Source organism: Lissotriton vulgaris, unplaced genomic scaffold (genome assembly GCF_964263255.1).
Source record: "Lissotriton vulgaris unplaced genomic scaffold, aLisVul1.2 SCAFFOLD_912, whole genome shotgun sequence".
Taxonomy (NCBI): Eukaryota; Metazoa; Chordata; class Amphibia; order Caudata; family Salamandridae; genus Lissotriton; species Lissotriton vulgaris.
In genome coordinates this window covers 88319-111707 of record NW_028247922.1, presented here as the reverse complement: position 1 = coordinate 111707, position 23389 = coordinate 88319, and the positions used below count along the sequence as shown (strand labels likewise).

The following is a 23389-nucleotide window of genomic DNA, read 5'->3' as shown; positions in this document are numbered from 1 at the left end:
GGTTCATTTCTACAACACTCGTTAACAGTTTTGCTCAGTTTCTGCTTACTGGACACAGCATATATAAATTGCTCTTGGCCCAATGGTGAGCATGTTGGTTTCCCATCAAGGAACAAGCATTACAAACGAAAAGGCTTGCCTATTGAACACAGTAGTGTGTTCATTCTTAAGTTGTTTTTCTAAGTAAACGTGTGTGGCAAGACCACTATTACTTGCATGAAAAGTGAATGCTTGGGTTCTACTGCTTAACATGGACTGTCTCTCGCTCTGTGTACTCATATACAGAACACACACACAGAGACCTTCCAGCCATCACTCCAACCACCTACCATCCATAAAGTTTAGGATAGGAGAGTTGATTTTGAAGCAGGCCGAGGAATGGACCAGACCAACTAAAACTTGTAGTACTTTCGTGCGTAATTACTGTGTCAATATAAAGACGGCAACCCATGTGATTCTTAAGCTTCAATTAGAATTTAGACTAAACTTTTCAACATTCTTTCTTTATAACTTCAATACATAGGAACAACTTTTCAGAAGTCTTTCATTTCTTACTGTCACTTTAAGTAACATTGTGTTTGGGGTTTCTTTTTGGAAAAAAATTCCTTTCATCTTCTTTACCTTTGAACTCTGCCTTTTGTAAATTATAAGTTTACGAACGATGTCCCCGGTACTCCACATTTACATATAAAATCTGTTATCAGCAATATTTTGCCTTCATAAAGATAAGCTTAATTATTTTCACAGGTGTAAACCAACAGAAAGAAAATGTTGATGTACAGAAATAAATAACTGTTTTGTTGAAAACTTTTCTTTAACAGTTTCTTGCAATGCAGTTTGTGAACAAGATTCAATTATTACAGTTTGTTGTTTTCCAATTCAGTTCAAAGTAAATATGTTCAGTGATGATGGAGAACAGCAGCCACATTTTTTGTCCCAGATGTGACTTTTTCGAAGGCTCCGAGACAGTCGTTTCGGTGTACCAAAACGTTGCCAATGTGGACTGTAATGCAGTGGAAGATTGAAGTCGTCCAAAAAATTTCTTGATAAAAGTTATTAAAATGAGTTTTAGCAGTAATAGTATCTTAAAAGTATAATTCTTCTAAGTAATTTTGAAGTATCGTAAGTACCGCACTCAATAATAGTGGAAGCGTGTCAGCCCCACTCATTCAGTAATGTCCACAAGAATTGAATTTGGATTAGTTATAATTGTGTTGAAGAACGGACCGTCTCAGTAAGGCGTCTGTAAATCAGTCGCCGTCGAAGTAATACTTTCGAAGCCTTTAAAAAGTCACATCTGTGATGAAACACGTGTCGACTGTTCTCCATCATCACTGAACATATTTACTTTGAACGGAATTGGAAAACAACAACCTGTAACAATTGTATCTTGTTCACAAACTGAATTGCTAGAAACTGTTAAAGAAAAGTTTACAACTAAACAGTTCTTTATTTCTGTACATCAACTCTTTCTTTCTGTTGGTTTACACCTGTGAAAATAATTAAACTTTTCATTATGAAGACGAAATATTGTCGATAACGGATTTAATATATGTTAATGGGGCGTACCGGGGTACATCTCTCGTAAACTGGTAAATACAAAGGTTCCCTTTGTAAAAACACCTCAGAAGGTAGGGTGTGATATTACCCTGAGTGGCACCAATATTTGACCTATCACACATACTGTGGTTCTTGCCTAAAAAATATGCCCACTAAATAGCTCAATATATGAGGTGCAACTTGTTGATCCATTACCATCTTGTCGTTGGTTTCCTTGCTTCTGTAAATTATGCTAATCAAATAATTTTACTCCTACCCAAGTCAAATCGACCAACCCTAGACAAAGAAGGACTGGACTCAGGTGAGAGAGTGGTCTGCACCCGGACTCGTTCGTATGTTCCTCGCCTATGAACACCATTGCAAGGAATAATTTGACGGAGTAATGCAAATCACAAGTTATAAGCTGGCAGGTAAACCACCAACAGCTGATGTTTGGCCTCTCTGAATTCTGACTATCAACGGTACTTACTGATGTAACAAATCTTGACATTCTACGTAGAAGGGCGCAAGAAACATCAGTACAGAATGTCTAATGCACCGTTACAGGGCTCAAGCATATACCCGAGCAGGGCAATTTACAATCATCTAAATGATGTGTTTTTGGATGCAAACATATACGAAAAAGCAGAATAATGAAGAGTTGACTACCGCATTTCATAGTACTATTTTTACCCAATTAACTAAAACTTTTTTAGAAGTTCTTGCAAGGAGCGCCAACCAATTGAGCTAACTTGATTATAAGTGAGCAAATTCATGAATTATGCAAAGCAAATGCTACGACAGCACCAAGTAATAAGTCAAATAATAACTATGCAATGGAACTAAAGATATTGAAAATTTCTTTTTGAGATCACGATAAACAATTTATTTTCAGTTCATGGACATTTTAAATAGCTTATTAAATAGAAAATAATAATGTGTGACAGCATCCTAAATTATCCATATCATGATGCTAAAAAGTTCTCGAAACAGAAGTACATTTTCTCAAACATTTCCATTGCAGATCACTATTCGTTCTGCAAGATATCATCCTAATAAGCGCTCAACGTCATTCCTGGGCATTTTAAGCATAATAAATTCAAATGTCATGTAAATATTTAATAAACAGTTAATTCAATTTATAATGTTGCTAACGCAGATTTTGCATCAGGCAGGAGAAAATAGGAACTAGGCTTGATCGTGCTCTTGGTGTGAACAGATTTCACTGTTGCTTTTGCTTATTACAGGGTGATAATCGATAAGATGGCCACAGGATTTTAAAAGGTCACTGCTCAGACAGAAACACATTCAAGCTGACACTTCAATGAGAATACTCTTTGACAAACATTTTGAAAAGAAAGGTGCACATTGCTACCAAATTAAGAGTACAATGTCACAGACACTGAATTTTTAGTGTAATATGATTGAGCTGTTACATAGGAATTATAATAAATAAATAAAACAAACTGAAACGAACAAATTAAATTTATATTGTTCCACATGATGTCACTTCAGCATAAAATATGGGCGTTCTAATCTTTTGCAGTGGTCTTACAAGTGCACTGCATTTATGTTTATAAATAATTCAGGGATGTCTAGATTGTTACAAACTTCAAAACAAACGCTCACTTTCCATGCATAATTGAAAGATTACTTCTTACCCATATAACGGACCATCGTTGCCAATGGCAGACACCATGATGACATTGTTAGCAGTCAGCTCCCACACCTGCAGGTAATAAAATAATCACGTTATCATTAGTAGGTGAAATAAGGGTCTAATTCATGCCTTTCGGAATTTTTTCTGCTGCTATTTCAGAGCTTTTGCTTTCTAGCAGTTATAAGCTGAAGTAAAGGCAGGGTCTACACAACTTCATCCAAACACGAATTTACAGCAACAGCAGTTTCCCTCTGCATAAACAAGGCATCTTTTATTGGCAAAATAAGTTTTGCTGAGAGGCTGTAGGCCACATTCACATCTTTAGGCAGGTATGTAAAGCTCTGATGGAGGAAAGTATATGGTAGAGCAAAATAGAAGTTATAAGCCATCTCTCTGGGAAGCACACAGTCACCTTAAATTAAGATAACTACATTATTAATTAGAATGTCAGAGACTTCACATGCTGCAGAAACTACTTGTCGGAATATCGGTGATCAGCGCACATTCTACAAGCATCTGACACCTGGTGACCCTCCATCTCTAGGACAAGAACACCAAACTTCAGAAAGCTAGTTGTTAAACAACTGTCAGTAGTGATTCTTTTTTCGAAGCAGAACAAACACACCAAATATACAATCAATTTTATCCAAGCTCTTGCATTAGTTAAGTAAAGGCAATGTGGAAAATAGGATCTCACACAACAAATATCAAATATTTCTCTTTGTCTTCCTCAAATTCAATTGAGTTTAATATCGCACAAACAAATGGCAGAAAGCGAATCACTATTTTGTCTTTCTAAACCTCTATACATTGGAGGAAAAAGAGGGGGGGACAAAGTCACAATCCATTTGAGAGACAACCCTTCATATCATAGAAAACAAATGATCCCGATGCTTCAATGAATTATCTTCTCAGTCCTAGAAAAATATGCTTTTTTTCCTTCTAGTAAGCAATATGTTTTCATAACTAGCTATCTGTATCGATTCCTTAACCATTCCCCCATACTCCTACTAAGTCTCATTACAACTTTATGGGTCAGGAGAAAAGTATTTACAATGTTTCTAATTTTCCTATGTACGGCTTATCCAATCTATTCTTCTTATTCGTGTTCAAGATCAAATTGAACCACTGATCATTTTAATCAAAAGGTTGTTCAATCTAGAACAGTAATAAAATGTTGGTCAGAGTTTGTCCTTTTCATTTTTAGAAGACCCATATAGCGCATTCAGTTTCTGTTTAGACATGGTCTTTATAACACATTTATGACGCACACTCACTGTCTTCTATCCTGGGATAGGATAGCTAACAGCATCTCTAATATGGTGCAATTGCAGTATAAAGATGGATTTAAATGACCCGAGGATGGTGGTGGATCTTATGCCAAGCAGGAAGGTGTTGAAGTGTAAGAGTGCTAGAAGAAGATTTTCCATTTCTGTAAAGAGTTCTGAGGGTGGGAAAGTGGTGTCGATTTTGAAGGGTGCAAGGTTCTCATGCACAGATTTTAATATTATAGTGAATATGCAAGATATGGGCTGTGAGCTATCCCAACTGGTGGGAAGATAGATTATGCAATATTATTGTTTGAGTAAGTTATCAAGTCAAGTTACTTTGATAGAGGTGAAGAATGGAAGACTAGGATAAAGTAAGAATAGTCAGGTTTTGGATGACTACAGCACTCATCACATTATTGGCCACAGGCAAGTCTTGATGGGCTACGTTCTGTGGATACGAAAATGACTGAAAAGGGTTGTGGTGGTGCAAGAGGCAGACAGCCAGAACAAACACAGAAATGGAAGTAGAAAGTTCATGGTGCCTGGGAAGAAAAGAAACTGGTAATTTTTGAATGAGGTACATAACAGAAATTTCTCACCTTGCATGCACTGAGAATGAAAACTACATATAGCTATTTAGTATCTGTTGACCAGAGACTAAGTTAATTGGATATCAGTAAAGCAAGAGATGGGTAGAGGTTTTAGGTGTTATAGGATACAATTGCAGATGAAGCTGAAATTGTGTCTGGACTTTTCCTGGCCTAATAAATGTCCAGAACCACTATTATAGGTTGAGCCTACCAGACAGCAAGGCTGTCTTGTTACAAAAGACACAAGCTGCTGTCTCATGTTCCTTCTCCTTCCCACACCCACCCTGTGTTGCTTCCCCCACCAAGCCCACCTCCTCTCTCACCCATTGATTCTCTTTCCCAACCCCACCCTCCATGTTTTTCTTCCATCCATCCACAACTTCCTTCTCTTTTGCACGTTTACTCTACTCTTCACCCCCAACCTGCAAGTTGCTTCCGAACCACACTTTCACCTATCTCATGGATAATGTTGCAGTTCTGCTGTCACTGAACATGAAAGTGTTCTCTCAAAAATTCTGAAACAAAACTGAACTACTTCTGTGGAATAGGTTCTCCTCAGGAGATGCAGCACAATGACTTTCTGAGCTCTAACCATGAAACCACCACTGCCTCATCCAAACAATGAAGAATCTGAAGAGAAAGGCAATGGCATCTTAATTGGCGCCTTCCGACATCCTGGTACCGGCCCTGTTCCTCTGAGTCCTCCTAGTCATAGAAGAGTTCTTATTCCTCTTCTTCTTGTGGTTCTGACATCAAAGGGGTTCCAGAGTCTTTCTCCTCCTCAGTGACTTCCTTTAAATGTCCCAGGAGGGAGAAATCAAATTCCTTCTTTTTTTGAAGGATTGCAGCCATTTCATCTTTGAGGTGTCCTTTCCTGCACTCTATTTCGATGGTGTGTTCTTCTACGATGATCTTAGTCACCTATTTCTTCTTCGGAGTCAAGGTTTTGGCTGCTGTTGACTGGGCTGTCGTCTTCTGGTCTTTTTCTCAACCTCGATCTTCTTTAAACGCCAGTGTTATCTCTGAATCTATTTCACCAGTGGTATATTTTGCAGGGAACCCAAGGCAATCTTTCGGACGCAACTTGCTTCGGTCGAAGAGATTTTTGTGCCGGGTAGTCTTATCTGGTCTAGAGTCCAAAGCTCCCATCTTTTTCAGCCTGTGGGCTTCTGCTTCAGTCTCTTTTGCTGCCTTTCAACATCGATGATCACTTTTTTAATGTAAGAGCCCTCTCCTTTAGATTCTATAGCAGAGTTATCTTCTTCTTTTCTAGATAGTCCGAGATCTCGGAGTGAAGTTGTTGCCTTATGTTCCTGCATGGCGTAGTGTGCCTGCCTTTGTTTTTCTCTTGCCTTCTGTGTTTTTGGTTTGAACTCTGCGCACGCTCGCAGGTGTCGATCTTGTGGTCTCTCAGAAGGCAGCGGTTGCACACTTGGTGGTTGTCCCTCTGGAAAAACATATAGTGGCACTCCGGACAGAAACTGAAAGGTGTGTTCTCCATCTCACACCTTCTGTGGAACTCGACGCAAGTTCCACAGACTGCGATTTTTTTTGCAGTGTAACTCGGTGGAATCTCTGGGAAAATATCCCTTACTTCCTCATGGTGATGATCTTCTCAGTTTTCCTCGACGAAATCCAGTTTACTCTTCTTCCCCTCGGTGATTGGAGAGCTTCAAAGATGAATTCAGACTTCGCAGCATAAAAAAACAAGCATTGGCATAACCAATAGGTCTCGCCTTTGGGACTTTATAAGTGTTTAGGTATCCAGCACAATATCCTTGGTGCAACAGCATCAAGTGCTGCATAGCTAAACACTTGTAAGGTCCCAAAGGCAAGACCTATTGGCTATGCCAATGCTTGTTTGGTCTTTGATTTTGAAGCATTAACAGGTACTTTGTGATAAAAGCGATGCATTCATAGTTTCCTATGGACTGAACTATTTTGAATTTTTTTTAAAGTCATCTCTTTACTTGGGTATGTTGGATTTCTATTGTTTTCACATAAATATTGGTTATTTTTGTAAAGTGGTGTGGTTTCCTGAGATAAGCCTGACTTCTCGTGCCAAGCTAGCAAGGGGGTGAGGAATTTATCTTAGCTGTGTAACCCCCTTACCCTGATTTGAATAAGGATCCCTACTTGGACAGGGTGCAAGCCACTGCCAACTAGAGATCCTGATTTCTTACAAATACCATAAGCAATAGCCTACTGGTTTTATCCATGCATTGATGTTTCCTTTGTACCCGCATTGTAGCTCTGAAAATCGGATACTGGACCACCGTAGATCTGTAGGCTCTTAATAAGGGTTGAGCAGAATATTTTACAGTGGAGATGCTAAATTTAATTTAAAACCCTTACTACTCTCTTCATGTACATTATGTGGATCTATTTTTTTTTCAATCCCTTGCTCAAGAACAAGTTATTTTTATGACCTAGTGATGGGAGTAACAGGGAAAATTAAGCCCAGTGTGCTGTTTAGGTAAGTGGTCTGCAGAAAAAGAAATGCTGCTTTTATGGTCTGATATGCGCACATGGAAATGCTGTCATTCTGAGCAAGACTTCCAGTGAATAAAGTGGGCTGATTCACAGCTCCATGACGTAGGCTGTGGTGGGCAGAAGTAAAATGTGAATGACAGATGAACAGATGAATGAAAGAGGACTAACCCAAGGCCATTTTTTATTGCACTTATTTGTGATTTAAAAAATATATATATTACATGAGTCTGTCAAGACCTATAAACAGACCAATGGCTGAAGCAGGCTAACCGAAAACGCTCCACTGTGTGTGGGTAAAAGTATAGATTGATTTTTATTTAAGATTTTTTGATTATGATAATCTAGCAAGACTGTCCTAAGCCAGACCTAAAAGGTTTATTGCTGCAGCTTGTCAGTAGAATGAGTTAAATGGGATTACCCAGAAACAAACTAACACAGGCCGTGGTGGGTGACTTTGGTAAATACAGGTAGATATTGCAGCAATTGTGACTGGATTCACACTTCTGGAGGTATTGGAAAGAGAAACTGGGCCTGGAATGGTTCAGAGAGTGCTACGATTGCTCACAGACAGTGCCACAGCCAAATCACTGATAACTAGAACCTCCCATTATTCAGTCTGCTTGCCATCTGCATAGTGGGTGCGCAAGTGTCAATATGTGTTTTGCTCCTGTTTAAGCGAGCGTGAAACTTACACAGCTTATTCACATAACAGTGGAAGTGAAGGCAAGTTCTTTAACAGAGCCTTTTAAAAAGGAGGCCTTGTTAGACACTGCTCTAGCCCGCCTGAGCATCCTGCTGGACCTCATGTCGAGGATAGTGGAAGCCTGTGAATATGGTGTCCTGACGGTATTGGTGAGGGTTGGGTGGAGAAGTTAAATAAGTTGCCCGAACGTACAGACAAACATATATTTATTTTTATAACTTGTAGGTGTGAACATACCACACCACGCAATATTTTATGGCCTGTCCTTTTCCCTGTCTCCAGGAGCTCAAACAAAGAGTGCTGGGCAGGTCAGGCACAAAATAATTGCCACATGTGTGATACATAAATAACTGGAAATCCAAAACAGCTATTCAGTACAGTGCGAGTGCTAAAATGTTGGTCTTTGGTTACATACATTAAACTATAAATCATTTAGATTTCACATTTTATCATACAAATTAAGTATACGGAAAATATCTTGTAATACACCCACCTGAAAAGTAAAATATTTTTGAGTGAGTGAATTTTTAAGAAAACATGATTTTTTTTTCTCCATCTCTTATTTAAAAGGTTAGGCAGACAGAGTGGATTTTAATTTAACCCGTTGCGTGCTGGCGTTGGCCAACGGCCATCGTGAGCACTACCTTCGGAGTGCTACGCACGTCCGTTGGCCGAGGCGGCCCCGCCCGCGCACGGAAACCTCCACACTGCGGCAGATTCTACACCGCGGTAATGGGGTTAATACCGGATGCCATAGACACATTGAAAACGTCACTTCACAGTGAAAGTTAAAAAAGATCAAGCTCCAATAAACATTATTCCTACTGGGAGTATATTGTTAGTATATCCCTTTTTTAGCGCACTTTTCTTCTTGGTCAACTTCAGAGCCATGTTGAGATCATAGGTTTCGTAACAATTAATGCAAATGTATATCACAACTGTAATGTACTAGTAAACTATTCTGAAATCAGGCATAATGCATTTAAAACCGGTCTTAAAGGCCATATGTTCAAGTATGAATAATTATATTTGCAAAAACCAAGGAGCCACGAACAAAACGATTAATAACGTTTCACATATAATTACAAAAAAACGCGAACCAAACTAAATTAACTTCCCAAACCAAATAAGTAATATCACGAGGAAGTAACCCGGATGGGGTTAATTTTACCTTGATACTGCTCTGATCCCAAGGAGAGTACTCCTTAGACAGTGTGGCGTCTGGCAAAGACGACATTTCATATCCAAAATAATAGTCAAAGGAAGGACTGATCACAGAGTTCAATTACAGTGTAAGCTAAATAGAACAAGACAAGCCTGGATTCAAAAGTGGTGCGGGTGCGCCCGCAAATGTATATCACACGGTAATATACTAGTAAACTATTCTGAAATCAGGCATAATGCGTTTAAAACCGGTCATAAAGGCCATATGTTCAAGTATGAACAATTATATTTGCAAAAAACAAGGCGCCACGAACAAATGATTAAGAACGTTTCACATAAGCACGAAAAAGTGAAAGTGATCGCGCTGGAAGGGAGGCAGATGGCGGCTGCAAGCGTTAGGCCAGCCAAAGCAGCTTGTGGCAGCACTTTTTAAAGCACCTACTAAATGTCTCGCAGAGCAGCGCATGCGCTGGCTCTAGCAAGACTTAAAACTGAAAATGAGGACGATGCATGGGGACTTGGCAGAATGCGTCTGCTCTCTGGGGAGGCTGGAACAATCACCAATAGGTGAGAACCATCACCGCCCAACAACTGCAACAACAAAATCGAGAAAAGGACAAAAGTACTATAAAAGAGGAGAGTTCCAGAACCAACCACTAGATGGCGGAATAATGCACAGCATGTGACTCCAGAAAAAAATTCACGCTGCAAAACATATTAAGGGACTGTACCATTATTTCATTGGCACAGGGTAGGTTCAAAGTAGATCTCGCTGCTAGGGACCTAGCATGTACCTTTACAAACCATAACATGTTTAAGAGATTTTCTAAATGCACAGTTTTCCGCTCATCTAGTATTTTACGATAGTAAGTCTACATTTTTATATACGATGTTCACACATTTTGTGAGTGTAGCTGGTTCAGTAAACCATTCAGGACAGGCCAAACTAGTTACTGTTTTTTAATGTTCTATTGCTGATCTGTTACAGACATCCCAGGTGAAGGTCTGTGTCAGCAATGACTGACAATTCTGGCAAACAGCAAATCTGAAAAAATAAGCAGAAGTCAGATGGATGTTCGCGCTTAAGATATTCTGAATGTAGGTCAATGTGAAGCAAAAAGGTTGCAGTAGACCTGGACCGCACTAATATGCATCTGATGCATCAGAAAATCCAGATATACAACTCCCATACATTAGTGCAACCACAACTGAACAGAATAGAATCAGAAACCCACAAAGCACATTCGAAGCACTGGCAAAAATAGGTGGGGAACCAAAAAGATGGGGCACAGTGGGCTCTGCACTTGAAGTGCTGATTGCACACTTTAGCTGTTTTTTAAATTAGTGTCTAGTCCAGTATCATTGGTTGCAAAATGACAAAGTTGGAGCTAAAAGTACTTTCATCCTTAAAATCTGTAAAATGTACATGCTCCTGCAGCTGAAACAGCTTATTCATAAGAGATACGTCAATATATAAATTACGATGTATGTCACAATTTCCTATAGCTAAAGAACTTCGAAGGGTAAAACTTAAACATAAGCATTTGACAGTACTGAGAATTCAGAGGCGGCCTTCGTCGCCTTTCTCCTTCCACGTCAGTGCAGATTTGTAGAGAGAGTGTACCATACTGGCTGGGATTTTGGGAGACTCAAATAACATTTAAAGGACTGCACTAAAGAGGACCTGATTAGGTCAAGGGGTGACATATCACTATGACCCCCGCCATCTTGAGAGGCTGTAAACCCACTGGTGATATCCAGAACCATGAACTTCTAATATAGACCTTAAACGAGAAGCATCCAGGATTTCAGTATCTTGTAAATGCTTCACTGCAAAAAAGCTAATCTTTGTTCGGCTGTGCAGCGACTGCTTATTCAGCTCATATTTTTCCAGTCAGCTCCTAAAAAGGTATATCACTCTTCAAAAAGCTACTGAAAGAATATTGCCCTCTACATCTAATCTAATGCACAAAAAAGAAAATACTTTTTTTTTAAACTTAAGTCAACATCTTTCTAGCTGTATTTGAAGGTGAAAAAGAGCCATTCTCTGCTAAATGAACTACCTGACGAGAAGCTAGGAGTACAAACCTTATCAACAAAGGGGTGGTCCATGAAGTCTGGTCCGCCGATACTAAGGTTCAAGACATCAATCTTCTTTAATATGGCATAATTAAAGGCGTCCAGGAACCAGGATGTGTAGGAGACCTAGAAATAAAAAAACAATACGTTTAAAAAAAAAATCCAATCTGCAATATAAACTTGTGCAAGTAAAATAAATACGGGTGTCGACTTTTTTGAATTAGGATGGGCTCATTTCTTGTGAATGAAGTCAGTGCAGGACAGAGTACTGATAGTACTCAAGTATGCAACTATCTTACTGTTATATCACCTTTCTCAGGGTATGGCAAGAAAATACACACAGATTTAAATAGAAAATACACAAATTGAAATAAAATGTTCTGAAAAATCCCTCCACTATCACAGGGCTTTAGGAGAGTAGATGTGTGCCAAGGATCAACGCCTGCAGTTCTATTTAAAAAGAAAAAAAAACATTTAAAAAGCATTAGCAAACCCAACAACTAACCGACCTTTTGGCTGTGCTATGCTTTTTATCGATGCTGTTCAATATCAGCAAAAACACAAAAGAATGCTGGTTTAAAAGCTGGTGCCGCATATGTCATAAATGTGCATGCGTCACCACACATGGCCACATACGCATTATGATGGGGTAATTTTATTTTTTTCCTAAGTTTTAATTTAGAATTTCAAGAAGGTGGGTTTCAATTTTGGTGCAGTAAATAAAAAAAATGGGTGGGTGGAGGGGATTAAAAGAATAACATTTTAAAACAAAAGGCTGGGAGTAGTGGCGGAAGGGATGGAAGAGTGTGGGAGTGAGGATTTGACGGGTGAAGCTGTACACGAGGGAGAGAGCAAGTAATTCCAAAGCAATCCCGTGGAATTTAAAAACAAAGTAGTTCCCAGAATGCAAGCAGTGGAAGGATAAAACTCATACAAACCAATAGATTGTAAACAATATATACTCTAGTGAAGGGACAAATACAAAAAGAGAAAAGTCACTGAATAATAAGTAAGCAAATGAACTAAGAAAGCCAACCAGCGGTAAGCAATGGGCTGGCCCAAAGCCTAGCGTAAGTTATAATAAAGCACACAAAACATAGCTAAAAAGCGCTCAGAGTCGAGACCTACACACTGGGCCACACCAGTAAGCGCTAGATAAATGTTCAAATACTGTATTTTGGGCTGTGCTTTGGTATGTCTGTAAATCCCAGGGCACGCACGCATATGCTGAGTGACATACACGAGGAGACCGAGCCTTCCTCACTTCTGCCAGAATCTGAGATGACCTGGGAAATGAAGGGGGTGGGCTCTAGGCTTTCTTTGTCACTTGCTGCCTCCCGATCCCAACTTCCTCGTGATTCCAAATAACTTTTTTTTTTTTTAAGTTTAAAAAAACTCCGATGAGGTCTCAGCTCAGTTCTGGCAAAGAGAAAGCGAGGGTGCAAAAGTTTGAGAGCATGCGAGCGTGAGAGCTACAGTGTGCGAGCAAGAGCGTCACATTGAGAATGGAGAGCAGCGACTCGTGCACTTTAATAAGGCAATAAACGAGGCCCAGCAACGAGGGTTCTAGGACTCCTGCTTTATATCCTCACATTCTTAAAGAATACCTTGTCTGTCCTCTTGACTTTCGACAGTTTGGGCGAACATTATTTACCTCGGCAGCGCTCGGCCGTCATCCTCCTCCTCGTGCTCTACTGAGTTTGTTGTGAACCCTAACAGTGCCTTTCCTCCCCTCAATGCCCCACTTCAGAGCCGAGAGAAACCACAGTGTAGGGGAAAGAAAGACATTCTTAAGACGGACTTTATTCGGTGGTGCTGTTTTCAGTGGGGTGCTACCATCAATGTCACATCGCCAAGTCACCCCAACAGGAGACAGGTAAAGGCGAGGTCCGCAGCCAGCTGGGGCGCACTTTGGAGCGCCCCGTTACAAATAGATCACTAAAGCATGGTGTGTCATTTACAGACAGCACATTTTTCATTGAAATGCCACAGGAATTGCTGGTAAACTATAAAATGCACAAATACAATGTGTGAAAATCATGTTTCAGCAATTAATTAACTTGCATATAGGTAAATATAGTTATTTGTTTTTTTAAAGAGTTTTATATAGCGCGAACTAGACCAGAGGCATCGGGTATCAGAGCGCTTTACACAAACACCAGTTTCGCTACACATCAGGGGCCCGATGTAGGTAGGGCATTACCGATCGGTATCGGCCGAAAATACCGATTTTTGGCCCTTACCGATCGGTAAACAGCCATCGCGATGTAGGGAACCAAAAACAGAACGAATCGGACAGAAAACCGATTCGGAATGAGTACCGAATGGGAAAGAATCCGATACGTACATACCGAAAATCGGATATGTAACGAATCGGAAAAACACCGATTCGGTTACAAAGACCGAATCGGTCCATGTACCGAATCGTTAGTGACACCGAATCGGAAAATCACCGATTCGGTCCTACTACCGATTCGTTAGTGACACCGAATCGGAAAATTACCGATTCGGTCCTACTACCGATTCGTTAGTGACACCGAATCGGAAAATCACCGATTCGGTCCTACTACCGATTCGTTAGTGACACCGAATCGGAAAATCACCGATTCGGTCCATGTACCGAATCGGAAAAAATACCGAATCGGACATGAGCCGAATCGGAAATCATGCCGATTCGTATGATTCTCCGATCGGGAAATTCCCCGATTCCGACAGTTGGGGAGATGTAGGGAGGCACAGAAACACCGAAATCGGCTCAAAATCGGTAGAATTCACTCGGTATTTACCATGGATTGCAATCGGGTGGTAACCAACTCCAACCCATATAAACAGTCCCAAAATGCATTGCAACTTGCAGGATGGCAGCTTTCTATGTCATTGCGAGGCGGCTACGGCTACAGCAGGAAGGACAGAGGGAATGGCTAAGAAATGAACAGGTCTACAGACAGAGGATAACCCTGTTCATGCTCACTGAGGCTGAGATCCTACAGAGATACAGGCTGGACTCTGACACCATACTTGAGCTCATCAGGGACCTTAAGCCATACTTGGACCACCACACCCCAAGGGCACACGCCATCCCTGCGCACGTCCAGGTGCTATGCAGCCTACACCTGGTAGCGTCTGGTAGCTATCAAAGTGGAGCAGCAGCAGCAGGAGGGGTGAGCCAGAGCAGCCTGTCAAGGTTCTTCCACATATTCCTTGACGCCATGATAGACAGGATGGAGCAATACATCTCATTCCCTGCAACCCACGCAGAACTGCTACAAACCAAAGCAGACTTCTACCAGATGGCGCAGTTTCCCCAAATCATCGGTTGCATAGATGGCACGCATATTCCGATTTGCCCACCAGCGGACACCGAATACATATACCGCAATCGGAAATCGACACACACCATCAACGTGCAGGTGATCTGCAATGCCAAGTGCACCATCACAGACCTGGTAGCAAAATTTCCAGGGAGTACCCATGACTCCTATATATTCCAACAGAGCGGCATATATGCACGGCTGATGGCTGGCGATTTTGGAGAAGGATACCTCCTAGGTGAGCCACATCATCAGACCCCCATAACACATAGTAGGTAGGTGTAATACATGTATGCATGTGTCTAATGTGACCCCTTTCTCTTCCAGGCGACAGTGCATATGCCCTCCGCTCATTCATACTCACCCCCTACCTCAACCCCTCCACACACAGCCAAAGGAGGTATAACCGGGCCCACATACGCACCAGGAATGTTGTTGAACGGACCTTTGGCATCTGGAAAAGTAGATTCAGATGCCTGCACAAGAGTGGAGGTGCAAGGCAGTATACCCCCATCACCTGCTGCAAGATCATAGCTGTATGTGCAATGTTACACAACCTTGCGGTCAAGAAGGGCACTGAGGTGGAGTTGTCTGACTACGAGGACTATGACGACGACGAAGCTGTGCCACTGACACAGCCAGCTGGGGTGTGTACGCCATGTGATGGCAGATACAGACGTGAGGAGATCACTGAGAACTATTTCTGACTGAGTACAGATGCAAAGACAGCTAAATGTTGCTTGGAAAATAAAATTTTTAATAGTGATGCACCACAGTTACATCACTGAAGTGCATCAAAAAATGGAGTCTGTAAAAACAAATAAAGTCCAGGGTTCTGGTTTGCTCATCCCCCCTTGCCAGCCTATTTTTTGGCCCGCTTTCCAGACCCACTGGGGTGTCCCTCGGCCCCCTCCGAATGGCCTGCAGCATCAGCGGATCGCCTGGTGCTCCTCCTTGGCTCTGATGCAGCGCTGGCCGGGCTGCTGCGGCTGCTGCTGTCTCCAGCATCACCCAGGTCCAGGGCAGGATTGGAGGCGGCGTTTGATATTAACATGGCCTCCATGGCCGTGGTGATCCTGGCCATCCCCCTGGTCAGCTCAGCCGTATGCTGACTGAGCACCGACTCCTGATTTGAGCTTCGATGGCACAGCTGTGCGGTCGCCGCTGCAAGGCGGGCCATGGCCCGGTTGAGCACCCGGGCATCCCTCCTGCGCGCAACCTCATGCTCCTCCTGCCTGGCAGAGGAGTGGGTGATGGCAGTGGTCAGCCTGCCCAACCCTGCTGCCACCTCCTTGTTGCTGTCCACAACAGCCTGGAAACCCTTCACCAACTCCCCCATCTGCAGGTTGTGCTGCAGGAGCTGGCGTTGGCAGGCCATGGTGGATCTGGCCTGTTGGCGCTGGATTTTGACCATCTGGCCCTCCAGGCCCAGGAACACACTGCCCTCCCGTGCTGGTGCAGCAGTGGTGGTGGTGGTGGTGGTGGCACGGCGTCTGGCACTGCTGCCTCCGGCCTGCTGAGTGGGCAGGGGTGCCACTGGTGGGGGTGTGGTGCTGGCCGGTCCCGGAGCCCCTGCTCCCAGGACAGGTTGGACGGGTGGCAAGGCCACGGTTGTGGCAGGTGCTGTTGTCGGCGGAATGGTCTGCCTTGTAGGGGAGTTTTCAGGTGAAAATTGCAAGGGGGGTGTGCTGGCCAGTACTGGGGAGTGCACTGCTTGGTAATCAATCACCAGGACTCCCTCCATTCCAAGCCCTGGGGTGTCTCCTTCCTCATCCTCATCCTCCTCCTCCTGGCCAGGCTGGCTGGTGCTCGGCCCTGCCACTGCAGTATTTGATGTTGAAGCTCCCTCTGCTGCCACAGTGGTGCCGCCTGATGGTGCCCCTAGGTACAAAGAAGCATTTGTAAACTGAGTGCCGATGTATTACAGTCAGTACAATTATGGCATTCCACATGTCCTTGCATCTCCTTACACCGTGTCACACTGTTTCCTGTCTTGTGATTCTGCACTGACATATTTGGCTAACTTCTGCTGACTACATGTACCATGATGCTTGTCTCTTGTATGTTGGTGACAGTACAGTGCTGATGTTTGCCTATGCATTGTGTCTAATGGGGAGGTGTCTGGTAGGGTGTGTCATGATGCGCATGCTTCTTACCTGTAGCTGTGGCCATCGCAGTGCTGTCCAGGGTCCCGATCCCTACGATGCTCTCCCTCTCGATGGTGCTGGAGACAATTTCCTCCAGCTCGGTGAGGGGTGGCGCCGGGTTCTTGCCTCCTCCGGTGTGTCCAGCCTGCCTTTGGAGGTCGGCCAGCTTCCTCTTCGTGAGGCTGCGGAGGTCGTAAAACCTTTTCTTAAGTTCCTCAATGGACCTGGGGGTGACTCCAGCAGCATTGACCTTCTGGGCGATGTCGGCCCACAATCTCCTCTTGGTGCTGTCTGGCACGTTGAGGGACAGCTTGCCAAAGAGCTGGCGGTGCACCCTCACCACCTCCTCAACCAGCACCTGAAGTTCTGTGGTGGTGAATTTGGGCTTCCTCTTTTGGGAGGACTTCTGGCTTCCTGCCTGATCTGCCATTTTCTCCTGCTCCTGCTCAGTCTGCAACCTCCTTCTCCCACTGCTGCTAACTGTGTGTTGGGCTCAGGCAGGCTTTCCAGAAACTTCTAGAAACTTCTTAATTGGCTGCACCTGCCAGGGTTGCCACTCCCTGTTTGGGTGGGGGAGGGGGAGCCACCTCATTGGCTGAATCGCCTATTGCCGAGTCGGCTTTTACCGATTCGGTAAAATCCGAATCGGTAAAATCCGATTCGGTATTATCCGATTCGGTAAAAGCCGAATCGGTTCATGCAATGCATTCCTATGGGCTTTTTCGCCATGGGTCTATGATTGCCGATTCGGTTTTTACCGAATCGGCTTTTACCGAATCGGTATTCGCCGAATCGGAAATATCCGATTCGGTGGTAGCCGATTCGGTGTTTTACGATTCGTTGTTGGCCGATTCGGTAATTTCCGATTCGGACCGAGCTGAATCGGAACGTACCGAATCTCATTACCGATGCCGACCGAATCGGTTTTCATTCGGTATTTTTTTCCTACATCTCGTTTTCCGATTTCAGAATACCGATTCGGCCCGCCTCGGTATTTTGAAATCGGAAAATCCCGTTTACCTACATCGGGCCCTAAGTGATTTGCCAAGAATCAGAGAATGTTGAGCGTTGTTGCCGAGACTCGAACCCGGTTCCCCAGCTTCGAGGTCGACTGCTCTAGCCGCAAGGCTACATCCTATCCTTTCGCCCAATTGTTTTGTTTTATCCTATTAAAAACGTCTGCTTCCGTCACACTTCACAATGACAAGACAATGTGCTTCCGTTCTGCATTAATGCGGATATTTGTCTAAATAGCTGTACAGTTCCATTTGCAGGTTTTCAAATGTAGTTGTTTTAGAAATAAAAGACATTCCACAGCTTTTCTCTTCACGCTTCCTGTACTATATATAGTAAGATCGTCACATAGTTCACTTTACAAAATTCTCCCACTTTGTATTGAGAGAATAAAAAAGTAAACATCAACCCTCCATTTCAAAGAATAAGCAGCAATTTGTTAGAAGATCCTAGCCTGGCATTTCACCGTGGTCTTTGAACGCACAGCACAGGTGGCTAGATAAAGAAGAAACGGAAAGGCATCTTTATTGACCGTTCACCTTCTGAGCACCAGGATTTTTTAGGGTGCTGCAGCATCCCCCTCCCCCAGCCCCCCCAACTCCTGTCCCTCCGTTCAGCGTGATAGGTAATGTTTATATTTCAAAGTGTAGGGAGTACGTGGATTTTCAAGTGCGCTTCAAATTTAATTTTTAGTTCTCTTTTCATTTTCTTCAATCACTCACCTTTGCCTCCTCGCCTCCACCCCCTGACGTCCTCTTTTGTGAGGTCGGGTTTGCCCTTGTGGTCTCTATCACCAGCGCATGTGGTCCTCCCAGCCAGTGAGCGTCCTATGCTGCAGCTCCCTGGTTACCAGCCGTGTATACTCAAAAGACGTCACAATGGAGACTCTTTCCCAAGTAATCATACCATCACCATTCTGTGGGTGATACCATGTGTTTCCAAGAAAAACATGGACACTTCAAGGCATTGATGCATTCTAATTTCTTGAGGTCACTTACAACGTAATTAAAATATATCCAGCCGTGTACCTGAATATGGCCCTGTGCTCCCTGACATACTACCTCCAATGTGGTCTCTATTTCCTCTCATGTTGTGCCAGGACTTCCTTTTGCAGGCTCAATGTAACTTCGGTCTTGTCTTGTGACAGGCAGTGCAGGGCCAGTGATGTCATAATGTTCCAGTCATGGAGCTGTGCTTCTGCTGTGAGGGGATGGAGTCTTTATCCTGTTTCGACCTTAAATTAAATTGGGGTTTGTTCGAAATTAGATTTCGGGTTGGCTGAGGTATGCATCCAGGCCGAATAAGTCTCTTCAACCCGCATGCTGTCACAACGCGGTCGTAACGACCGCGTTGTGACAACACATACCATTACTCCGCAAGTCGTTACGACGACTTGCGGAGGTGGGGCTCTGGATGTTGGAATAGTAAAATTTACTATTCCAACTCCAGTCTGTGCGGACTGTAGGGAAGGAGTTGGATTTTAAATCCAACACCTTCTCCCCCCTCCGCAAGTCGTTGTAACTACTTGCGGAGTAATGGTATGCGTTGTCACAATGCGATCGTTGTAACAAACGCGTTGTGACAGCATGCGGGGTCACGGATGCGGGGTGAAGGTGATTTACCATCCAGGCCAGACAGAAACCACTGCTGTAATCGGGGTAAGCTAGATACACAATAAGATAACCTGTGCTCACCCTCTGGTAGTTTGGCTTATCTACAAAGCAATGTGTAAAGTATTTGTACAACACACATACACTAACACAATGAATACACCACAAAAAAACCCACACAGGTTTAAGGATATAGATTATATGTTTATGAATACAACAAGACCAAAACAACAAAAATCAAATAAGTAGGACCGGAGTTATGAATTTTCAAAGAATAAACCAAAAACATATAGCGCTTAAAGGGTACTTTAGGTTGTGCTAGACTGGGGTAAATACAAAGTCCCAGGCCGACCACGATAGAGCGCGGGTCGGATACACTTCTCACCCCCGGTTGGGGGGGGTGAGGGGGGAGGTTGTGGTTACCAGGAGCAGGTAAAGAGTCCCTAGCAGTGGTCCAATGCTCGCAAAGAGTCGGCTGAGTGTGGCGAACGACAGATGGGGCCTTGCAGTCGCTGGCGGCGCTCTGTGAGGAGAAGATACTCGAGCCGATCATTCAAGTGAACGGCACAGTGCCAGTACGAATGGGCCTGTTCGCGGTTGCGAAGAGCCCAAAAGCTTGATTTCAGGGGCCCAGGAGCTGCAGATGTTGAAAACAGCTGCAGAACTCACTACTGGGGCCCAGAAGACAGCAGAGTCATGCAGCACCCACAGAATTGTAGGAAGTCTTTTGTTTCCCTGGGTCTTCAGAAGAACAGGAGGTAAGCTAACAAACCCTTAGAGATCACTTGAGGGTAAGGCAGAGTCCATCTCTCCTTCCAGTAGAGTCAGGGAGGACTCCGCAGCAGGGCAACTAGCAGAAAAGCAGTCCTTCCACAAAAGCAGTCCAGTTGAGCCTTGAAGCAGCTCAGCAGTACTTTTGATAAAGATTCAGTTCAAGATCCGGAAGTGTCTGATTTGGGGGGTCAGAGACCCAATACTTACACTTCAAAGTGCCTTTGATGTAGGGGTTGACTTCAAAAGAACACTCTGAAGTACGCAAGGATCCCTTTCAGCCCAGTTATGTCTTCCAGGCTAAGCCTGGGGGGGTAAATCAGTACTTTGTGTGAGGGCAGGACATAACCTATCAAAATGTAAGTGTGTGCCACCTCTCCCCTCCCTGGTCAGGAAGACCCATCAATATGCAGATGAATGCTAACAATGCAGATCAGCCTCAACGTCCTGTGTTTGTGGCTGTCTAGAGGGAACACACAAAATGGAGCGGTCACCTAAGTGAGACGTGTATTGGAGATAGGCTGTCCAGCACAAACCGCAATAAGTACAGATAAAGATCCACTTTGTAAAAGTGGCATTTCTAAGACAGCAGTGTTAAATCAAACTTCAACAGTAAAGAGGATTTATTATTACCAATACAAACATATTAAACATGAATACGCTAATCCTCTCTGATCAGAAATTACAGTTTTAAAGTACATTAAGGAATTTCCAATGCTTGCCTATGAGAGGGGTAGGCCTCACAGTAGTAAAAAAAGAAATATGCAGCTTGTCACTACCAGGACATGCAATACGTGAAGGTACATGTCCTACCCTTTACTTACATAGTATCCTGGCCTTTAATTCTACCGCATTATTGCGCAAGGGCATCAACTGACTCTTGCTTCACGAATAGATGTATTATGATTACTTCAAGGTTGGCATCATTCAATTGCTTTAAGGCTGGATTAAATCCACTACTGTTCTGGAGCCAGATGTCCCTTGTTTATTTATTGATTAAATCTAGTCCTGACACGGAAGAGTTTTCCAGGTTGCTCCCCATCCCTAAAGGGTATCCAGTCCAGATAAAGACCTGCTTTTGAAGCTTCGAGTGCCCCGCCCCCTAAAACTGCCAGGTCGAAACGCTGACATTCCATACAACATGGATTGTAAAGTGTTTCCACAAAGGACCAATTGTAAATAATAGGATTAACTCTATCTAGATGAGACTGTACTTATGTTGGATAATATGTATACACACCTGGCTAATGTGTAAATAGGATTATATATGGAATTGGTCTATTTCCTCTTTTCGTCTGAAATACTTCACCCATGAGCACCCCTTCACTTACTTCTTTGGAGCAACCAGATGTGCATATAATGTATTTATATTTGGTGTTTTTCTGATTACAGAAACATGTAAACATTTAAATGTGTTGTTTTTGTGTGTGATAAGTTTACAGCAATGGCAATATAACAAACTCTCCTTTACAGTCAGTAACATAATCTTTACTAATCCCTGGGTTATATGGATGGGGGAGTGTGAAAAATCTTTAGGACAAGGTTATTCATTAAAACCTTATCCTCAAACTGGATCTTACAGAGAAGACCACTACTACATGTCACTAATTACCAAGGTCCTTCAGAGTATTCTTGGGTTACCCCAGTGTTATGTAATGAACAAAAAGAATCAGCAAAAAATGGGAGTTAAAAAGTTGGAGGAAAGTCAATCCTAAGGGTGACAGGTCTAACACAGTTCTCTTTGAAGTGAAAGTGTGAGGCGCCTTTGGAACGTTATTGGAGACCGCATGTGTTGTGCTGTCATGATATGATAGGTTATCACATCCATTATTCTACCCTCTTAAAAAATAAAAAAACACTGCAGCTTGTGTGTACTTTTCTGTTTCAAAGGTTTTGTTTTCAGGTGGACATACAGCAGCTACACAGTTAGGCTGCATGCAAGCACACTGGATCATCCAGGCACAGAAGCAGACCCAGCACCTGTGTGTATAGACACATCCAGGGAAGTGTACATCTTAGGTTGGGGTGCAAGGAGAAGGCCTATTTGATTTACTTGAAACAGGGCCCATGACCCCCACTCTATGTGGTAGATATACAAGAGATGTTGCTAGTGAAGGGCTTTGGAGGGTGGATGATGCAGCATTTATCCCCATACTTTGCTTAACCCCTTCGATGCTCATGACGAGCTCAGCTCGTCATGAGGCACGGTTGAGCTGTGCTGATGACGAGCTGAGCTCGTCATGAACAATGGTAAATCTGCGAGTGCAGCACCGGGGGGAAAAAAATCTAGCAGCCAAGGTGTTAAAGATGGCAGTCATCTCAGCGCCAAGATGCTCCCTCCGGAGCGATAGGTCGCGCTCTATAAATACCCACAAATAAATAAATAAATAAATAAACCTGCAAAGTAGGCAATTCAAATCCTCCTTATAATAATGATCCTCGAAAGCTTGCTACCAACAAACCAAACAGTAAATGCAAATGATTTATAGATGCTGCCAGAACACCTTTCACAGGGCCAGTGGTTCTTGACTGGATTCCAAGAAAAGTGGCTTCATACTTTCAGTGTTGCAGCCCATCTCATTTAAGAGGCTCTTTGAGGGCCATTGGCACAAAGGCATCACTCACATAACGGCACACTAGTACTAGCAACAGGCTGCTTCGATCATCTTTCAACTTCAGCAGCCCAGCTCTGCTAAAGAGGTTGAATAACACCCTTGCCCTGCCCTACCTTTAGATTCTCAAGGATTTGTTCTGGTGGACACTTGATTAGCAGAGATCGGATGTTGCTGTCATTACCCAGGCCTGTGCTTACTTTTTTAGTGTTACGACAGGCTAATCAATGTAGCCAGGGAAAGCACTCACTCTTCTACCCAACGCTCTTCAATCACTTACTGAGGAAAGAATAAAGCAGCAGCACACAACCCCACCCTCGTTCTCTGGCCCACCCCTGCTCTCCTACCTGTTATTTCATATCACAAATATATTTATTTTCTTCATAGGACTAGTGAGAGGTCAACTTTTTAAATTCCTGCACAAA

The 23389-nt window shown here is 43.2% G+C and overlaps 1 protein-coding gene across 1 annotated transcript in view; it reads right to left on the bottom strand.

Moving 5' to 3' along the window:
• The window catches only part of MBTPS1 (membrane bound transcription factor peptidase, site 1), a gene marked incomplete at its 5' end in the record, with an annotated part of 218955 nt that overhangs the window by 134914 nt on the left and 60652 nt on the right, over positions 1-23389 (bottom strand). The window contains 2 exons of the mRNA XM_086949849.1: positions 3201-3268; positions 11509-11625. Of these exons, the coding sequence (XP_086805975.1) occupies positions 3201-3268; positions 11509-11625 (185 nt within the window). The remainder of the gene's footprint in view (positions 1-3200; positions 3269-11508; positions 11626-23389) is intronic.